The sequence below is a fragment of the Acanthisitta chloris genome, unplaced genomic scaffold, assembly GCF_000695815.1.
Source record: "Acanthisitta chloris isolate BGI_N310 unplaced genomic scaffold, ASM69581v1 scaffold16051, whole genome shotgun sequence".
In the NCBI taxonomy this organism is placed as follows: domain Eukaryota; kingdom Metazoa; phylum Chordata; class Aves; order Passeriformes; family Acanthisittidae; genus Acanthisitta; species Acanthisitta chloris.
The window spans coordinates 48,467-65,890 of record NW_008657784.1 but is presented as its reverse complement, the minus strand read 5'-3'; the positions used below and the strand labels follow the sequence as shown (position 1 = coordinate 65,890).

The window sequence follows — 17,424 nt, the reverse complement described above, 5'->3', positions numbered from 1 at the left end:
CACACACACAAAAATACATATGACCTTATCACTCTCTACAACTACCTGAAAAGAGGTTGTAGCCAGGTGGAGATCAGCCTCTTCTCCCAGGTAACTAGCGACAGGATGAGAGGACACAGCCTCAAGCTGTGCCAGGGGAGGTGCAAGTTGGACATCAGGAGGAATTTTTTCACTGAAAGGGCTGGAATGGGATGTTCAGAGAGGTGGTGGAGTCACCACCCCTGGAGGTCTCCAACAAACAACTGGACATTGCACTTAGTGCCATGGTCTAGTTGACAAGGTGGTGATCAAAGGTTGGACTCAATGATCTCTGAGGTCTTTTCCAGCCTAACCGATTCTGTGATATGTGTGCACAATCCATTCATATGCTCACACACAAGTACATCCATTTCTGTATGTACATGGGATGTAAAAGTGGGAACACTCCCTTACCTTGGGCTCTTTTAAGTAACAGTGCATGGCCTGAGTCACATCAGCAGCATGAACTGCATTATGGTAAGGGTTTTGACTGTGATAATCTTCTTGAACCATAACTGCAGGAAAATAACAAATATCCAAATTTAAATAAAACAGCAATTTTTTCAAGTACCATTTTATATTCCCTTATTAGGCACAGAAATATGCAATATCACAAGTTACATACACATAAAAGCATCAGAGTCAATAAATCATCAGCTGAACCTCGATGCAGGTGTAAGATTTTTATGCGAAGAAACAGTATTTTCTAAAGGAAATCAACTACATGTGAAGTCATCTCAGAGCAAAAAGTAAACAACTTTAAATCAATATATAATCTGAGATACTTTGAGAACTTCCCAAGGAAGGCTCCCTTTGATAATCTATCCTGTCTGAATGGTGAGGCAACCCTGAATACAAAACTAAGGTGGCACTCTTTACCAAAGCATCAAGATGACTTTGCATCATGCCTTGAAAACAGACAGGATCAGAGGAATTAGGCACTGCTTTCCTGTCAAATGAAGTGCTTTTCTTTCCCCTTCCGGAAAGAGTCATGGAAAGTCACCTCTATGTGTTTATAGGAATCTTCTCATAGTTGCCTGTAGACAAATTTAAGCCCATATGCAGTTTAGAAAACAATCTCATTTAGATGATGGTCTGACTAACCACTCCTAGATTTAATATTCCCTATTTGACTTCTTCCTTGCTTTCCTCCTATTTTATCCATCTTCCTGTCTGTCTTATAACATTATGGGTAGAATTCTTTAAAGGACATCAACATTAACTCAAGTACCTGGAATGAAAGAACTATAACGATAAAAAGGATGGAGGGGAAGAAGATCTGAAGCACAGCAATCAAAGTATATTCTAAAGGTTTGCCTGATGTGACACATTAGTTCTCCCAAGTCTGTCAGTCCCATGCAAACAAACATGCCCACAGCCTCTTTTTTTACCCAGTTTACAAGCCCAAACCATCCATGTAACTGTGACTTCCCTGCTACATCATTACTGACATGAGATTTCTGAAGAGCTGTGGTTGAAGTCAAAATACTGTAACCATTATATAAGCTCAACAGTACTCATCGCACAGCTGACAGCTCATATGAAAAATAATGAAAACAAGCATCTCCAGGCTCTATTAACCTGCAGTAGAACTCTCTCCCACCTATTCCTCACATCAAGGGCATGAATGCATATATCCTTGGCTTACTCCTCAATTTTTGGGGGCTTCATATGCTAGTCCTGAAGTCTACAACTTCCCTACTTTATGTTTTTTAATAACACAGACCGAGGTCAACATTTTGACCATGGTCTGCCAAAACTAGAACAGCACAACTTTATGTTTTGAAGAATGTAGTACTTTGTAATTTCTCTCCCCTTGTTCAGGTCTGGAATAAGAACTTGAAAACACACAGTAGGAAGATGCAGATCTCCAAGTAACCTTTGGGAATCACTGAAAGACTACATATGTGTATAAACGTATATACACACACACAAAGTAAAATACTGAGATCCTACTGAGGACTAAAACCAGATTTCTCTGCTTAAAAAGATTCCTGTAAATTCTCAAATAAAGTGAATTTTGTATGGCACTATGGACCACTTGAGCTGTCTTAGTCTTCCAGAATTTGGTCTTCAAATTACTTTGGACTAGAGTATAAGAGGTAGAAAAGAAAAGAACAAACTATGTTCATGCTAGGAAGCTGTATTTGGAAGAAAGGTTCCTTGATGTAACAGATGGACTAGGGCAGAGCTAAGAAATGTTCTGCTTATTGATATTAATTAGAAGGCATTAACAAAAAGGGAAAGGTGGTAACTTTCAAAATTAGAGTAAAATTTTGTCTTCTTCCAAGTCTAATCTCCTTTTAGAGTAGTCACCATCTTTTGATAACCAGATAATTAATCCAGTCACTCCTAACTTGTCTTTCATTTCAAGTACTATCATTTGCTAAATCTCAACTAAGGAGGAGATAAGCAAGAGGAGAAAGACAAACCATGCTCAGTTACAGCTCGAGTAGCCTAAGACCAGAATTCTATAACCATTTTCTTCACATTACAATATATCTGTCATTAAGGTCACCTGATACACCTTTCTTGAAACTAGAAGAAATTGAATCCACTTTAAAACAACATGAAATGCAAGACAGAACTGATTTATTTTCGTTTCTTAACCTGAAAGAGAACTAAATGATGGAAACAAAAACATTCCCTTATTTGAAAGGGGACAAAAGACTTTCAAATGTGATTTTCCCCTGTTAAATGACAAGCTTTGTAATCACAGAATTGTTCTGTCTGAACCTGTGAAACACTGCTAAAAGGGACCAGAAATTTGTTTCTTCTGCTCAACTGAAAAAAAAAAAAAAAAATCATCCTACTTTTCACAAAATGAAATAAGAGGTACTGTCATGGAAGAACCAAAGGAAAGAAGTCTCACACCAGCCCCTGCCTACATATTGAGATGCAGAAAGAGAACTCTTCCAGCTGTGGAGCGAATGTCCCACTTGGTTTGAATATTCCATGTTGTATTTACAATTCTTTCCATTGAATCATTCCAGTGCCACAGGCCCAAACACTGGAGTAAAACTGTCCTGCACTCTGTCTAGGGAAAAGCTGTGCCCACATTAGAGTGCTTACTTGTAGAAGAGTTTGAGTAAGCCAGAGACAGCAGTGAATTGGCACCAGTAAATAAGGCCAACCCAACATACTCCATAGAGTTAGGAAACTGTATCATTAACTTGGGAAGTAAAGATCAATACAGAAATGAAAATCAAAACAAAGTAAGGAGCTGTCCTGCCTTTCCCAAAGTAAATGTCACACAATGTCACACATACTTCTGATGATTTAGATTTAATAAATGGTATGCAGCATCTGCTATGAAACTACTGAACTTGGTAATACTTGTTTGGATTTAACACTCAGAAACTTTGAGAGATTGTCTCAATCAGTGCTATTTAAATCACTGCACAATCTGAACTGCATCAGTACTCTTCAAACCTTATTGCTAAGCTACACCAGCACTTCAGTTAAGGCACAAAAATGCAGATAAACAGCAATATTCATCGTAATAAAAGGCTGTATTTACCCAAAAATCTACGAAGTTTCATCGTATCTAATTGGAAGTGTTCAATTAGTCCATGAAGATTAAACAGATGAAAGGTTAAGCTGACTAGACTGTTTCCTAAAAATAAGATGAAAATACTAATTCATTGGAAGCCATGAAATCAGTGACTCTTTCATAAGAAATGAATTATTTTAAACAAATTGGTCGCAAAAAATATACAAGCAAATTTCTCTACAGCAATTTATGATACATATTTAAATCTTACTGCATGACAAGATTCCATTAGGTACATCAAGTAATCACCAATGTCTTTGCTTAATTATAATGCATTCACCAACTGTCCATTGTCAACTGATAGGAGGAAAACGTTACAGAGCATTGAAAAAGCAACAGGTTTCAACATGCAAACCTGTTACAATGATATTCAACTTCATAAATATCTTTATGCAACTTAGCAAGAACACACATACAGCTTAAAACCAAATACAGAAATGATCAGGCAGCAAGAAAAGTTAGCCACCACTGTTGATTAGCACACATTGTACATATGCTCTCTCTCATTCTCCTCATATATTTTGCTGAACTACTCCTTATTTCACACATAACTCAAAGAAAAGTTTTACATTTCCCTAGGAAACATATACCATTACAAGCTTACAATGCACTTTGCCTACTCATAGCTATATTATAATCATTTGCAGTGGTAAAACAAGTAAAACTGTAAGAGACAGAGAAATAGCCCAAAATGTTGATTTGAAATAGCTTGCTCTGCAAACATTATGTAATGGCTGACTATCTTCATTTAGCATTAAAGAACCTAGCACAGACAAAAACTGAGGCACAAAAGGGCAAACACTCCTGCTAAATCTAGCTTATTACTATGATTAATGTATTCTTGTGTGCATGTCACTCCCTCAATTCTTCAAACAACATTTACTGAGTAATTTGTTTCCCACAGGTTCATCCAGGGCAGCTCATCCACCAGAGTTTTATATACAGCATTCTCCCCTTACAAACTTTCAAGAACAAGGCTGCCTGGATCTAAATGACCTCCTAAAATGATTAAATCAGGATGCAAAACCAATGGTGGCATAGAAAGCCTTCCACAATAGAAGCTCTACTGGTAGTATCTTCAATATATTTGTAAAAAAGCATATTTAAAAGGTAGAGAGGACTCTTACAAAGATTCCTTCAGATTACTCCCATATAATAATTTGTTTGCAAACATAGCTTATTTTGGATTAGTTTAACTTGCACACAGCTTTTTCTCATTCAGTTATCTAATTTAAAGTCTATCATTATCTATAGAAACTTTCTAATTTTAAAATCCTTGCTATTTTCATTTTTTCTACCCATTTTCTGCATTAAATCAAACTGTGAGGATACTGCTTTTACACTAGGTTAAGCCAAGCGCCCCTTCAACAGAATAGGAGAGAAAATTATCTTCTGGTGCCACATTTTCCTTTCTAAACATTTCTCTTTGCCAACTTTAAACACTCTAACTGCAACTCTGCTACCTGCTCCACATGACTGATGTAAAACCTGCAAGAGCTGCCCTCCATTCTCCTCCCACACTGGCACAAACGTCACTGTGGTGCTGAACTTGGTCATCTCCTTCCATTCCCTTCTAAACCCTGTTTGCACTGCTGGCATTATAATACAAAACTTGACCCTACCCACTGCAGCAGCCCTCCCTCCTCCTTTCTAGCACACTTAGACTGTCCATAGCTTAAACAATACTTTATTATTTTTTTTAGCAAATACTTCTGTAGTTCCTACAGCTATTTGTGACAGGCACACAAAAGTAACCATCATGTTCTTTTCCTTCCTCTATCTTGTGCAAGCTATACATACAGCAGCCTCTGCCTGCTCAGCTCCAAATTCTCCAGGTATTTACACATCATAATTATAATGCATTCACCCCAACATGCCTTCTGATAGTACTATAAACTAATAGAACTATTCTAAAGCTGCATTTATCAGAAAAATACTTGTTCAATATAAATGACCTTTTGAACACAACCATATAAATTACCAGCTGCCCATAAACGAGGAAAGTCTAAGGTAGTAAATTTATTTGTTAATTTATATCAAATTACTACCATAAATTACTAAGAGAACAACAACCTACAAAGTACATGAAGTGACTCTTCTACAAATCAACAAATATTATCAGTACTGACAGTATCATTATTTTAAGAGAGTGACCAGACAAACTAGGACTTAAAGACTATTAAGTCAAAAAGTACTACCTGATGAAATTTGTGCTTTTTAGTGAACAAGTAATCATACACTGCAACGTAAGTGGATTAGTTAAGTTATGTCAGGAGATAAAATACTAACGAAATAGCAGAAGTTAACTCACCATTTGTCAGTCTATCAAAAAGAAAAATATCAAAATTCCAATTTCCAACCTTCTCCAGCATACACTGAAAGAAAACACAAAAGCTGTCATTTTTTTAATCAGTATATGCCTATCTTCTGTAGCCTGGAGGAGTATTTAAGATTTCAGAGACAGATCAAGTCTTAGAATTTCTACATACAAAAAAAAATAGTAGTGGAAGAGTAACTGCATTTGTCTGAAAAACCTTAAAATACACGTTACAAATTAAAAAACTGAGAAGTGCCTTGACAGAACTCGTTGGAGATTTTCCTTTCATCTTTTATTCAATTTCTTAAAAGAAGTAAGACACAATTAAAACCAATTAGGTTAAAACCAGAAACAGTATGAAAGACTCTGCATTCAGTCTTCTCTCACTTTAGTTTTTGCAATAAACTAGTAAACTCATCTGTGTAGTCTTTTACTTCATTTCCTCTTTCCTGTGCTTATAGAAGTAAAATAGTGTCCAGATGATTTAATAGGTATATGAGCCATAATGCATGTCAATCTCTTTAAGAACATGGCCTTTGACTTTCCATCTCCCTGACCTAGCACATCTTCACAGCTGTTACACATGAACTGTTCTTCTAGCAACAGGGACGAGCAAGAACAGCAAACAGCACTTGAGGCCTCAGCAGAGTTCAGCAGTCACGATCTTTGCCTCCCCTACCTGTATCAGAAATTCCTGTCCAGCATACTTTACAACAGACACCTGCCTACTCCTGTTCTCATTAGATTGGTAGAGGTGTTCAGTGATCAAATGATACATTCTAGCTTTTCTCTACCAGCCACTAGAACTCTGCTACCAGAAGAAACAAGAGAATTGACAAGATCTCTTTACTATTCAATTACATGGACATTTTTAAGCTACATCCTCCAGGTTACCAGATTTCTTCCTACACCACAGCCTGATCATGTTCAGCACAAACAGTTTGTTGTATTATAAGTATATTCTTTTTCTGTGTCAAGATGACAAACAAATAAGCACTGCATGCAGTGCCACAGCCTTGGGGATCTTGAACAACCTGACCAATCTTTGCCTGCTCAGTCCCCTGCGGCACTATCTATCCCCTGTCCCCACAAGAGGTGGTGCTCTTAGCACCACCTCTCTTTGTAGTACCTGCCCTCCCTGCTTTAGTGCTGCACAGGCACACTACAGCTATCAGAGTTTTCTAGAAGAATTGCCAGCCAAAAAAAAAAGTCGGTTTGGCATAAACATGTCCTGAGAAACCGTTTACAGCATTTCATTGAGTTTGCAGCAGTAGTTAATGACTCTTTCAGATGTTCATTAGTGAGGTTAGACTAAAAATGAAAGAGGGGGAATAGCTGCCCAAATTGCTCAACTGCATTCTTAAATACAGATACACGTTCCTGTCTTCATTTTTGTCTTCAATTATTCAAATGCATCCTTCACTCACCGATTTTTTAAAAAAATAAAGAAAAAAACACTCATCACATAAAAATCATCCCAGTATGACTGTGGGCAGTAAGCGAGTTTGTTAGAAACCATGCAATTGTTGGCTGGACTTTATTAATACATATATATATATATACACATTTATCTAAACACACAAAAATACTTACACAGGTAAAAAAACCCATACTTAAAATTTGTATTTGGCTGCACTTTTAACAGGCAATGTAGTTACACAGACTAGCAAGCATTTTAAAAATCATGAAAAAAAATTAAAAGTCAAGCAACCAACCTTTGCTTGTCCATTATAATCATCATCTAAAATGTTTGAAGAATTTGGAACAGTGATACCACGGAAAAATCGGGAAGATCTCAGGTATCGCTGGAAACTAAGTAACCTTCTCACATTTCTCGCAGACACAGAGACTTCAATTTCAGAGTTTGCTACAACAAAAGAAAAAAAAAACAAAAACAAACCAAACAAGAAAATAAACACTCTCTCTAAAAAACTTTTATCAAAAAGATGAGTTTTCAGGGAAGTTTAGCACAAAGACAATGCGATTTTTGGGTGTATGAAACATTTTAGCCACAAATACAGACGTTTTTATTTATAATAAGCACAGAGCCTTGGCTTGGAAAAAAAGTTCTGTATAAGCATCCTGTGAAGAAAAAGCAGTATTTAAATCACAGCTGCAACTTATCTTTTTAAGGAACTCTGTTACTGAAAGGACAGAAACGCTATGGAATTTGTGTAAAAACACACCCAGTACCACAAACAAATTATTTTTGGAACACTGCTCTCATGTATGCACATCCAATCTGTGTCCCTAACAAGTCACATAAGGTATGTACACCAGTATCAGTAATTGCTTGTTGGTACAGGAGATACAAGTAGGCTTTGAACATCTACAAGTAACTTACAAAGATTTTAAAACTCAGAAAATCTCTTAACTCTGCTACTGGCAAAACTTTAAAAACACTCAAGTCATTTTGATGCTTTTGCAGATAATTATGCTCTTCTGCCAAATGAGTACCACATTTATTTTCACAGCATATGCAATTCTCTTTCCCAGTACAGTGAAAACACGACAGAAAATTATTTTAGCCTTTTCAAATGTTAAACCAAATATTTTTGTTTTACTCTTATTAGGTTAACTGGTTTATTTGAAGGACTGATGCTAGCTTATGTTCAATTCCACTTGATATGCCTGAAGTGTTTTAAAAACCTCAAGATCAAACTATGCATAGCCATAGCTTTCTGCAATGAGTCAGATAATCTCATTTTGAAATACTTAAGGACAAACTCAGCCTTTACTTTCTTTTCAGCAGTACCTCCAATAGCAGTTTTATACAACCAACAGTCAATAATCTGGATATTCGCTCATTCTACCCAAAATGACTCGTGTTAAAAGACAAAAAATAAGGTATGAAGTAAGCAAGTCAATGCTAACACGTTCTTTTCAAAAATGCAGATCCTCAAAACCAACATGAGCTCAACTCTGGTGTACAGATCTCTTGTCCTTCCAAGAACACAGCATGTTAGAAGTTGGTGAAGTAAGGAGTTACAACTTTTGTTCTTAAAGTCAGTCTAAAATGTTGTGCAGGAAAAGGTGTAGTAGCCTTATTGACAACCTCAATTAAAACCCTTAGTGACTTCTAGCGACAGCAGCTTAATTCTATGTAAAATAAATCTTTATTTAAATTCTTCTCCCTGCAGAAGATCCAACTTACTTTCTGTTCTAGGTTAGCTCATTATCATTTCCAAACCACACTAATAAAACACCTCTGAACAGAACCAAATCATGTGAACATACAGTATCTAACCAAACGCAGCAGAATTCCACATCGACACTCAGCCCTAATGGAGACTGAACTGACAACACTGGAATGTTCTTTCAGACTTGCCTGAAACACTGCATCAAGACATTGAAGTCCACATCAGTTTCCAAGGGCTAAGACAGGCAACTTCACATGAAATATCTTTCATCAAGTTACCATGCTCAAGGCCAAGGACACTTCCTCTGAAGACACTGGTACCTACATCTCCCAGTTAAGTAAACAGGAGAACTACATATTGCAGAGGTTGTTTATAAAGCAACATTTGTGCACAGCAGGCAAATAAATAGATTCTGTCATGCTGCATTGCCAGTATTTCTAAGCACCTTTGTTAACATGAGGTTACAATCTGAGCACTGCCAGCCTGCAGGACAGAGCAGCAGGGAGCAATACAGCTGCTGCTGTTACCAGAGCACAGACTTCAGGTAAGAAGTTCTTCCCCTTCAATCTTGATCCAATCCCTTCAAAACCCAAATTTCAAACCAGAATCTATTAGGTTGAAAATAGAATAATCAAAAATGGTTATAATTAGGTCATAAAATGTTCTAAATTATCCACAAAGTCACATACAAAAGCCAGGAACTTCCCTAAAAGTAGGAAAAATGAGCACTCTTCCAGAAGCACAGATACTTTTCCTAGATCTCGAGTACTCTTCTACAGTTCTATACTTTACAAAAACCTATTTTTGTTGTCATGCTACAAATTCAGTTTCACTGTCACAGAGGCCACCTGTTAACCTTTGACAGACCAGTATGATGTACGTAATACAAGTGAAACAGCAGCTTCTGGCAGCAAAGCACAGAACAGAACACAGAGGTGCAGTAATTCGGCAGTATAGGCCTGTGTTCCACCTATTCTTGTAAGTCACTGGGGGGAGTTTGCACGTGTTCTTGCTTCAGTATTTCTTCTGATGATGATGACGCAGGTACAGAGGCAAATGAGTTATTTGGCTTTCTGTGAAGCTGAACCATCATTACTCTTTACTCCGTGATATGCTATTGAGACTTATTCCTCTTTTAAATATATTTAAACTCTCTAAATTATCACCAATTTGTATAGCTCATGAACCATTAATTTTACACATTAATCTTAGTTTTTCTACCTTGTTTAAAAAAAAAAAAAGTAAAGAAGAAAAAAGTACTACTCCAGCTGATGCAATTCAAACAAACCATTTCAGCCTTCCTGGCAGCAACGCTGCTTATTACAGAATCACAAAACAGCTGAGGTAGGAAACAACTTCTGGGGTTCATCTGGTCAAACTCCTCTGCTCGAGCAGGGCCACCTCAACCACATCACCCAGGACTGCATGCCAGAGGCTTTTGAGTATCTCTCAGGATGGAGACTTCACAGTCTCCCTGGGCAACCTGTGCCAGCACTTGGTCACCCTCACAATGAAAAAGTGTTTCCTGATCTTCAGAGGGAATCTCCTGTATTTCGTTTTGTACCCATTGCCTCTGGTCCTGGCACTGGGCACCACTGAAAGGAGCCGGGCTCTATCCTCTTTGCATCCTCCCTTCAGGCATTTATATACATTGACAAGATCTCCCTGAGCATTTTCTAGGCTGAACAGTCCCAGCTCCTTCAGCCTTTCCTCATCAGCCCCTTAATCTTTCTCACCTTTGTTGGACTCTCTCTGGTACATCCCTGTCTCTCATTTACTCGGGAGCCCAGAACTGGACACAGAACTCCACATGAGGCCTCATCAGTGCTGACTAAAGCAGCAGAACACCTCTCCCCATCTGCTGGCAGTTCTCCTCCTAGTGCAGCCCAGGATACCATTTGCTTTCTTTGCAGCAAGGGCACATGCCTGGTTCATATTCAATCTGGTGCCCACCAGGAGCCTCAGGTCCTTTTCTGCAAAGCTGTTTTCCAGCTGGTCACCCCCAGCCTGTGCTGGTGCCTGGGGCTGTTCCTCCCCAAGGGCACAGCTTTGCACTTCCCTTTGAACTACCAGTTATTGTACATGTATAGCTCAAGCTAGGTAATAACATCTTGACTAAATGTCTTATCATTTAGATCTGCAATGATCAGAGTAACTTCCAAATGAGGAGATCTTGAGCCTTGCCATCCCTCTGCAGATTCAAAACCCTAATTCAGGGGACTACACCAACCTGAGAAGTAAATTTCCCTCTCTGTAACAGGTAAGTATTTGCCACAAGACAATTCAGAACACGCGAGTCAGATGCGGAGGTTTGACAGGTTATTAACTGAAAAAGGAAGGCTGACACAGAAAATAGCTGCCTTTCAAGGAAGGGAGTGGGGGGAAGATAGGTTCTTCAGCTGCAGCAGCACTGATAGCAACCGTGCCTGCTGTTTCCTTCTCCTAACAGATAAATTATTATTACGGACAAAAAACCCACCTGCTTTGTGATTCTGGTAGGGAGAGCAGCTAAGACCAGTTCACGGGAAGGACTGGTAAAATGAACAACATAGTTGTGCAGTGGAAATGTGGTATTTCCCTCCTGGCACATTCATTCCTTTATGTGCATGATTAATACGAGAATGACAGCCTACCCTCTTCCATCGTGAGTCACGAAACAAAATGCTAATTTCAGAGACCCTATCAAGGTTCAATAATGCATTTATTATGGAAAGAAGGTGGTGAAGAATGAAAAGTGCATTACATTTGCTCATGAATAAGCATGCTGCAAAACCATCCCAGCCCAAACATCTTTCATTTGGAGCTTTCAGTGTGCTAAATACCCTTCTAATATCCAATACTGACCATTGGCTCTTAAGGACAGTTTAAAGACAAAATAGCATGAGAAAACAAATACGACATTTTAAAGCCTTAAGAACTGAAAGAGAATGAATGCAAAGTCTGCGTGGTGGGTATGAAGGATGCTACAGCATTCAGAAGTGCCTTTGATGCACAGAACCAGAAGACAAACTGTAGACCTTCGTATGTAGTCAACGGCAGCTGCCCTACGACATTCCCCTTCCCTTCCAACCTGAAGTTATCACCCAAAGTATTTTCCAAGGTTTTTGCACTTTTTGTTTGCTTTATTAAAATGGTTATATTCTTCTTCCTAAGCATTTTAAGTGAGATACTGGTATAATAAAAACATTCCTTTCTCTAAAAAAAAAAAGTAATCCTGGTTACTAATATCAGTTCTTTTGCTAATGTTATGCATACACAGTAATAAAATAGAATAATGCCAAGTTGCCTTCATGCAACAGATTTCATCTGTATTCTAAGACACTAATTTTAATCTCTTCCCACTTCCAATCTTTTAAGTGTGTCATATTTCATGAAGACCTAAAAAAACGTTTTATCACATTTCACAGGGATATTAAATTTTTTTTCTCATACACATATAAAAATAGTAAAGACAAGTGATAATCACTTATAAAGTCATAATATGCTGCTGATAGATTGACTCTCGGAATTTTTGCATCTTTCATATAGCACGGATAGTCAACAAAAGGAACAACTTAATCACGATTTGGTTTAATTTTTTATTGATGGAAAACTGAAACCCTAACAATATGCTTCGATTTTCTTTTAATGAAAAGATAGTGTCTCACACCCTCTGGTCGAAACAAGGCTATCCAGCATAAGAACTGTACCTCCACTTCTTCCCTGATACAGCCCAAAAGGCAAAGAGACAACTATACAGCCTAAAAATCACTGCTTTTTGCTATTGCCAATATCAAGAACACAACTGGGGATCTCAGGTGTCACTGCCCCTAACAGGAAGAGAAATGTAAAAAAAAATATTTGAGAGGACATGTCTTTCTTATGCTTGAATGTAAACACTACAGTCTGAGGTGCATAGAACCACCAGAGGAGGTTTTTTCCTCGAAAAAATATGAAGCAAATAACCACTTTTAATGGAATTTATCTCTCATGATTTTTCCATATTAAACCAACTACACACTTATCATTTTTACATAGCAGATACTATCACTAAACCTGACATAATATCTGAAAGCTTCCACTACCTGTAAATATGTATGTTTGAAAGAAATATTCCATTTCACAAGCTAATTATAAGCATCTTTCTAAGGATGCACCTGTCTCAAGATTCATCTTTCCAGGATACAATTTTCTATTTATGAATAACTTGAAAGTCTTATGTAGCATTTCACACCACTAGAGGGACCCATCAGCATTCTCATGTCACATCTATTCCCATCAAACCATTAAGAAATGCTTTAGATTGGATCCATGAACGTTTTCCACAAGTCCTGTTACTTAGTTCTTCTTTAAGATTTCCACTCACAATTTGCATTTTGAAGCATTTTTAAGACATTCGGTACCAAAGTATTATGTAAAACTATGATTTTGGTTGGAAGATGCAATTTCAGCAAGGACTTAAAACTTGCATCAAAAGACAACTGAGGTCTAAAATACGTTATTATACTTCCTGTCTTCCTTAGAACCACCCTGAAGCCCTTACAGCATCACTGTTAGGCACTATACCCCCTCTTCCACTTAAAAGAAAAAATTAAGCCTGTTTTGGTATTAATGTATGATACATTCAGTACTTTTTTTCCCTTCAAATAATAATGAACACTGGGAAATATGCTGTAGGTTAAGGATAAAGGAAACAAACATGGCTTTGCAAGTGTCTTCTGACTTAGTGGAATCAGGAAAAATTGTTAAGTTTCAAGGAATTCTACCAGTGCCACAACTCTCTTAAGTACTCCAGTAGTTTTCAACAGATCCTCCCTCATGGAGGAGAACTGCTAGGCATCACCACCACCAAAGGAAATGTCTTTCCTGAAGGATCATACAAAACAAAATATTGCTTTAGCAAAGTGCCACAGAACAGTAAAATAATTTAGGTGGGAAGGGACTGAAGAGACTTCTGAAAGTCCTTTAATCCAATTCTCTGCTCAAAGCAGAGCTAATTTGACAGAAACTATTCAAAGTGCAGAGATTAGACTACTTCAGTATGAAGTAAGTACCATTTCTCCAATGGCACTGTAAAGTCATTGCACAGCAGCGAAAATGTAAAGAAAACACTGTGAAAAGGTATCTACAGGATTTTGCTAACATACCTGTCTTGAATTTTGGCTCATCTTATTATTTCTGTAAACACCTAAATGAAACAATGCCATTCCTGTGCTGGAATGAGCAACATTTTCCAATAATCTCAGGACTAGGAAGCTATATACAAGGCATAGTCTTTCCATACCAAGTCCCAGCAATCCTGCAGCTCTGTACATTTTTTGTAACCTGTATCCACCCAGTGGGCAAAGCAAATCTGCAGCTTACAATACAGTGTGAACTAACAAACCTCACTGAAGCAAAATATTTAGAGGAACATCATCAGAACACAAACACAGCCCTTATGAAAATGGGTTATGCTGTGTTAGTCAAGCTACCGATGCTCCTGAAGAACAAGTACATGACACAATGGTTCAACTCTTTTCCCAAAAGGATAATATATTCCAGACCATTGCCCAATTATTTTCTCGATGTCTTCTCAAAAAAAAACCACTTCTCTTCAGTGTCCTAGAAATCTGTTCTATAGGAATGGAATGACAGAATCCTCAAGTAGTCCTTTTTGGCTATTTTTCACTGCCAGAGAGGAAAGAAGAGTTCAAAAATTACACATCATGGTTAACAGAAATTTCCTTTACCAGTCTGTATGACTGTCAATACAAAAGTCAAACTGGGAGTAGAGAACAAAAAAATTCCCACATACTTTATGCCAAATTGTCCAGCATGGAAAAAAACCTAAAAAAAGCCTTTCAAAAGAAGCTACTTGGAGAAGTAACACATTGGAGAGGTTCAAAAGAAAAGAAAAAGAATGTGTCTCTGTCTTCTTCTAAGGTCAAACTTATTTCAGCAATAAAACATGGGGTGGGCTGTACCCATGCAAGACTCCAGAGCACACAGGCTGTTTTACAGGAAATTGATAAGAAGAAACTGTAGGTAAAACAACAATCTAGGATAGCAAAAGAAAAAAAAAACTAAACCTGTGCTATATTCTTAATTAACAGTTTTAATCCAAAAATCTTCCTTGACCAAGCTCACTTTTCACTTCAAGTTTATCTTCACAGTTTTTGTTCAGCCAAAACTGTATTTAGAGCATTTTCTGTGACTTCCCCTTATGTGACTGAATTCTCCACACTAAACCAAAGTCAAAATTTCTCTCACATTGAGGAAAACAATTTATTCGAAAATTCTGGGTTGTGAATAATTATAAGACAATTTTGGAAGTACATCCTTCACAGGAAGGCAGCTCTTGGACAAATTGCTTGAGTACAAGCTTTTTAGTCCTTAGTGCTGGTATTTTCACAAGGAAATATATACTTCATTCAACCTATGAGCACACAGAAATCTTCTTGCATGACTTTATTAATGGTGGAACTCACCCTTCTACAGAGAAAACTGTGGAACAAGACAGATATTCAGCCAGGAAATTCCTCTATTTTCTTGAAACAACAAAGGGCATTCAAATTCACCTGGACTATGCTCATTTTATCTCAATCTCTAGATGGTATCATCAAAAGCACGATCACCTGCTGATACAAGGATTTTCCAAATTGTTTAAGGCAATCAACTTGGATTTGCACTCTTCTCTCTTCTTTGACTTCTGGCCTCTCAGCCAAGGAAAGTTTATATTCACTGTTCAAAGTAAACTTTTCCCAAAGACTTGAGTGAAAAACTGGAAAGTTAAAAACAACACTGCAAAAAGTAGATGCTAACATCTTTCCCAGATCTCAGAGTAGCATAGATGTTCCATGAACTGTAACTTCTAAGTAAACAGTCTGAAGACTGTATAATAAAGAGACTGGAATTTCTTAACGTTTGCACTCTAAAGAAAGAGAATTAGATTTACCCATTCCCTATAAAAGTCTTCCTCTTTTCCTTTCCATGCTAAAAAGGCTCCAACAACTAACAAGAAGAACCAGCTAAGCCTCAATGAAGTCTTAAGTTCCAAGCACATTGCTTTCTCTCCTGTGTGAAGCATTATACTGCATGCAAGTATCCATTTGCTTCAAAACTGGGACATTCCTAAACGATTACAGAAACATACTGATTAACTCAAAAAAAACCTTTCCTCTAAGACATTTTAACTCACAGACGTGACGTATTCGGTTCTCTATAAAACACAAAATGGAGCCCCATATGTTGGCCCCAACCTCATCTCCTCACAGAGCCATGTTCAGACTACAGTGACACAAGAGAATTCTAAAAACCTTTTGACAAGATCTTATTTGTTCTGGGTCAGGCACAACAGGAAAAGCAAAAAGAAAAAAATGTTTTCACTACACAAAACCAAAATATTCAGGTTTTTATCTGGTTCTTCCAGACTATGCCAAACAACCCTTTCCTAAAAAGGAAGCTTAAAAGCATTAATTCAAGTAGAGTGCATAAGACACTCCCCACTACTTTTTCTGTTATCCTAATTATTCATTATATCTTCACTTAGTTCATTTTGTCTTCACTCCCTCACTAATAAGATATTGTACACATCACTGAGCGCATTCACTATTGGGGGTTTTTTTTCAGGTGAAATGGTGAGTGATTGGGGCACATTACACATTTTTTTTTATGCAGAGAAACTCCTCACAAACATAATCAAAGTTTCTTTAGTGTATGTGTGTGTATGTATACAGAGACACATGTATAAATAAATAGATATTACTGACAAACTCTCAATAGCAAGAAAACAAAACCTAAGCATTTATCACTGGTTTACTATTTCTGAAAAAGGGAGTATTTTTACACTGTCATTTACCAATTCTTCTAACAAAGATTTTGTTTTGCACTAGCTTTTATTAACATATTCTGTCAGCACTGCAGACTGAATTCGTCTATGATGTAAAAATAAATGTAATCATGTTAACTGTAGCCTATTTGTAAACCAACAGACAGCAAAACAAGAGTGGTTATAACCACTGCAATCACTTTTTCAATAACTTCCCTGAAAACCAAACAGCACATGCTGCATTGTCACAGTGAACTGCAGAACTCTCTCCTTGTTACGCATGGAGTCAAAAGCAGATCCAGTGTTCTATCTTGTACACATTTTACTGTGCAACTGAGCGACATGTACAGTCGCTGAACAGCATCAGCACTTAAGGGGGAAATTTACTTCGGGGCAAGAAAGTTTTGTGGCTGCTCTCTCCTTTCTAGAAATGGTGGCCCTGAGCTGCTGCATTTATACCCATGGTCCCACACAGACATAAGCAGCAGATCAGAAGCACAGAAAAACTACTAATTGCTGAGCCAACATTAACCAATTGCCAACCAACATGAAGAACACAATCCTGACTCTCCCCACTCATCAGGGAGCAGCCTCGTTGAAACAAAAA

The 17,424-nt window shown here is 37.6% G+C and overlaps 1 protein-coding gene across 1 annotated transcript in view; it reads right to left on the bottom strand.

The window, feature by feature from the left end:
• Positions 1 to 432: 432 nt before the first annotated feature.
• Positions 433 to 17,424, bottom strand: part of LOC103811869 (high affinity cAMP-specific 3',5'-cyclic phosphodiesterase 7A) — a gene marked incomplete at its 3' end in the record, with an annotated part of 32,990 nt that continues 15,998 nt past the window's right edge. Inside the window, exons 4-7 of the mRNA XM_009084868.1 lie at positions 7,604 to 7,755; positions 5,883 to 5,946; positions 3,539 to 3,634; positions 433 to 533 (exon numbers count right to left, since the gene is read on the bottom strand). Coding sequence (XP_009083116.1) covers positions 433 to 533; positions 3,539 to 3,634; positions 5,883 to 5,946; positions 7,604 to 7,755 — 413 coding nt within the window. The remainder of the gene's footprint in view (positions 534 to 3,538; positions 3,635 to 5,882; positions 5,947 to 7,603; positions 7,756 to 17,424) is intronic.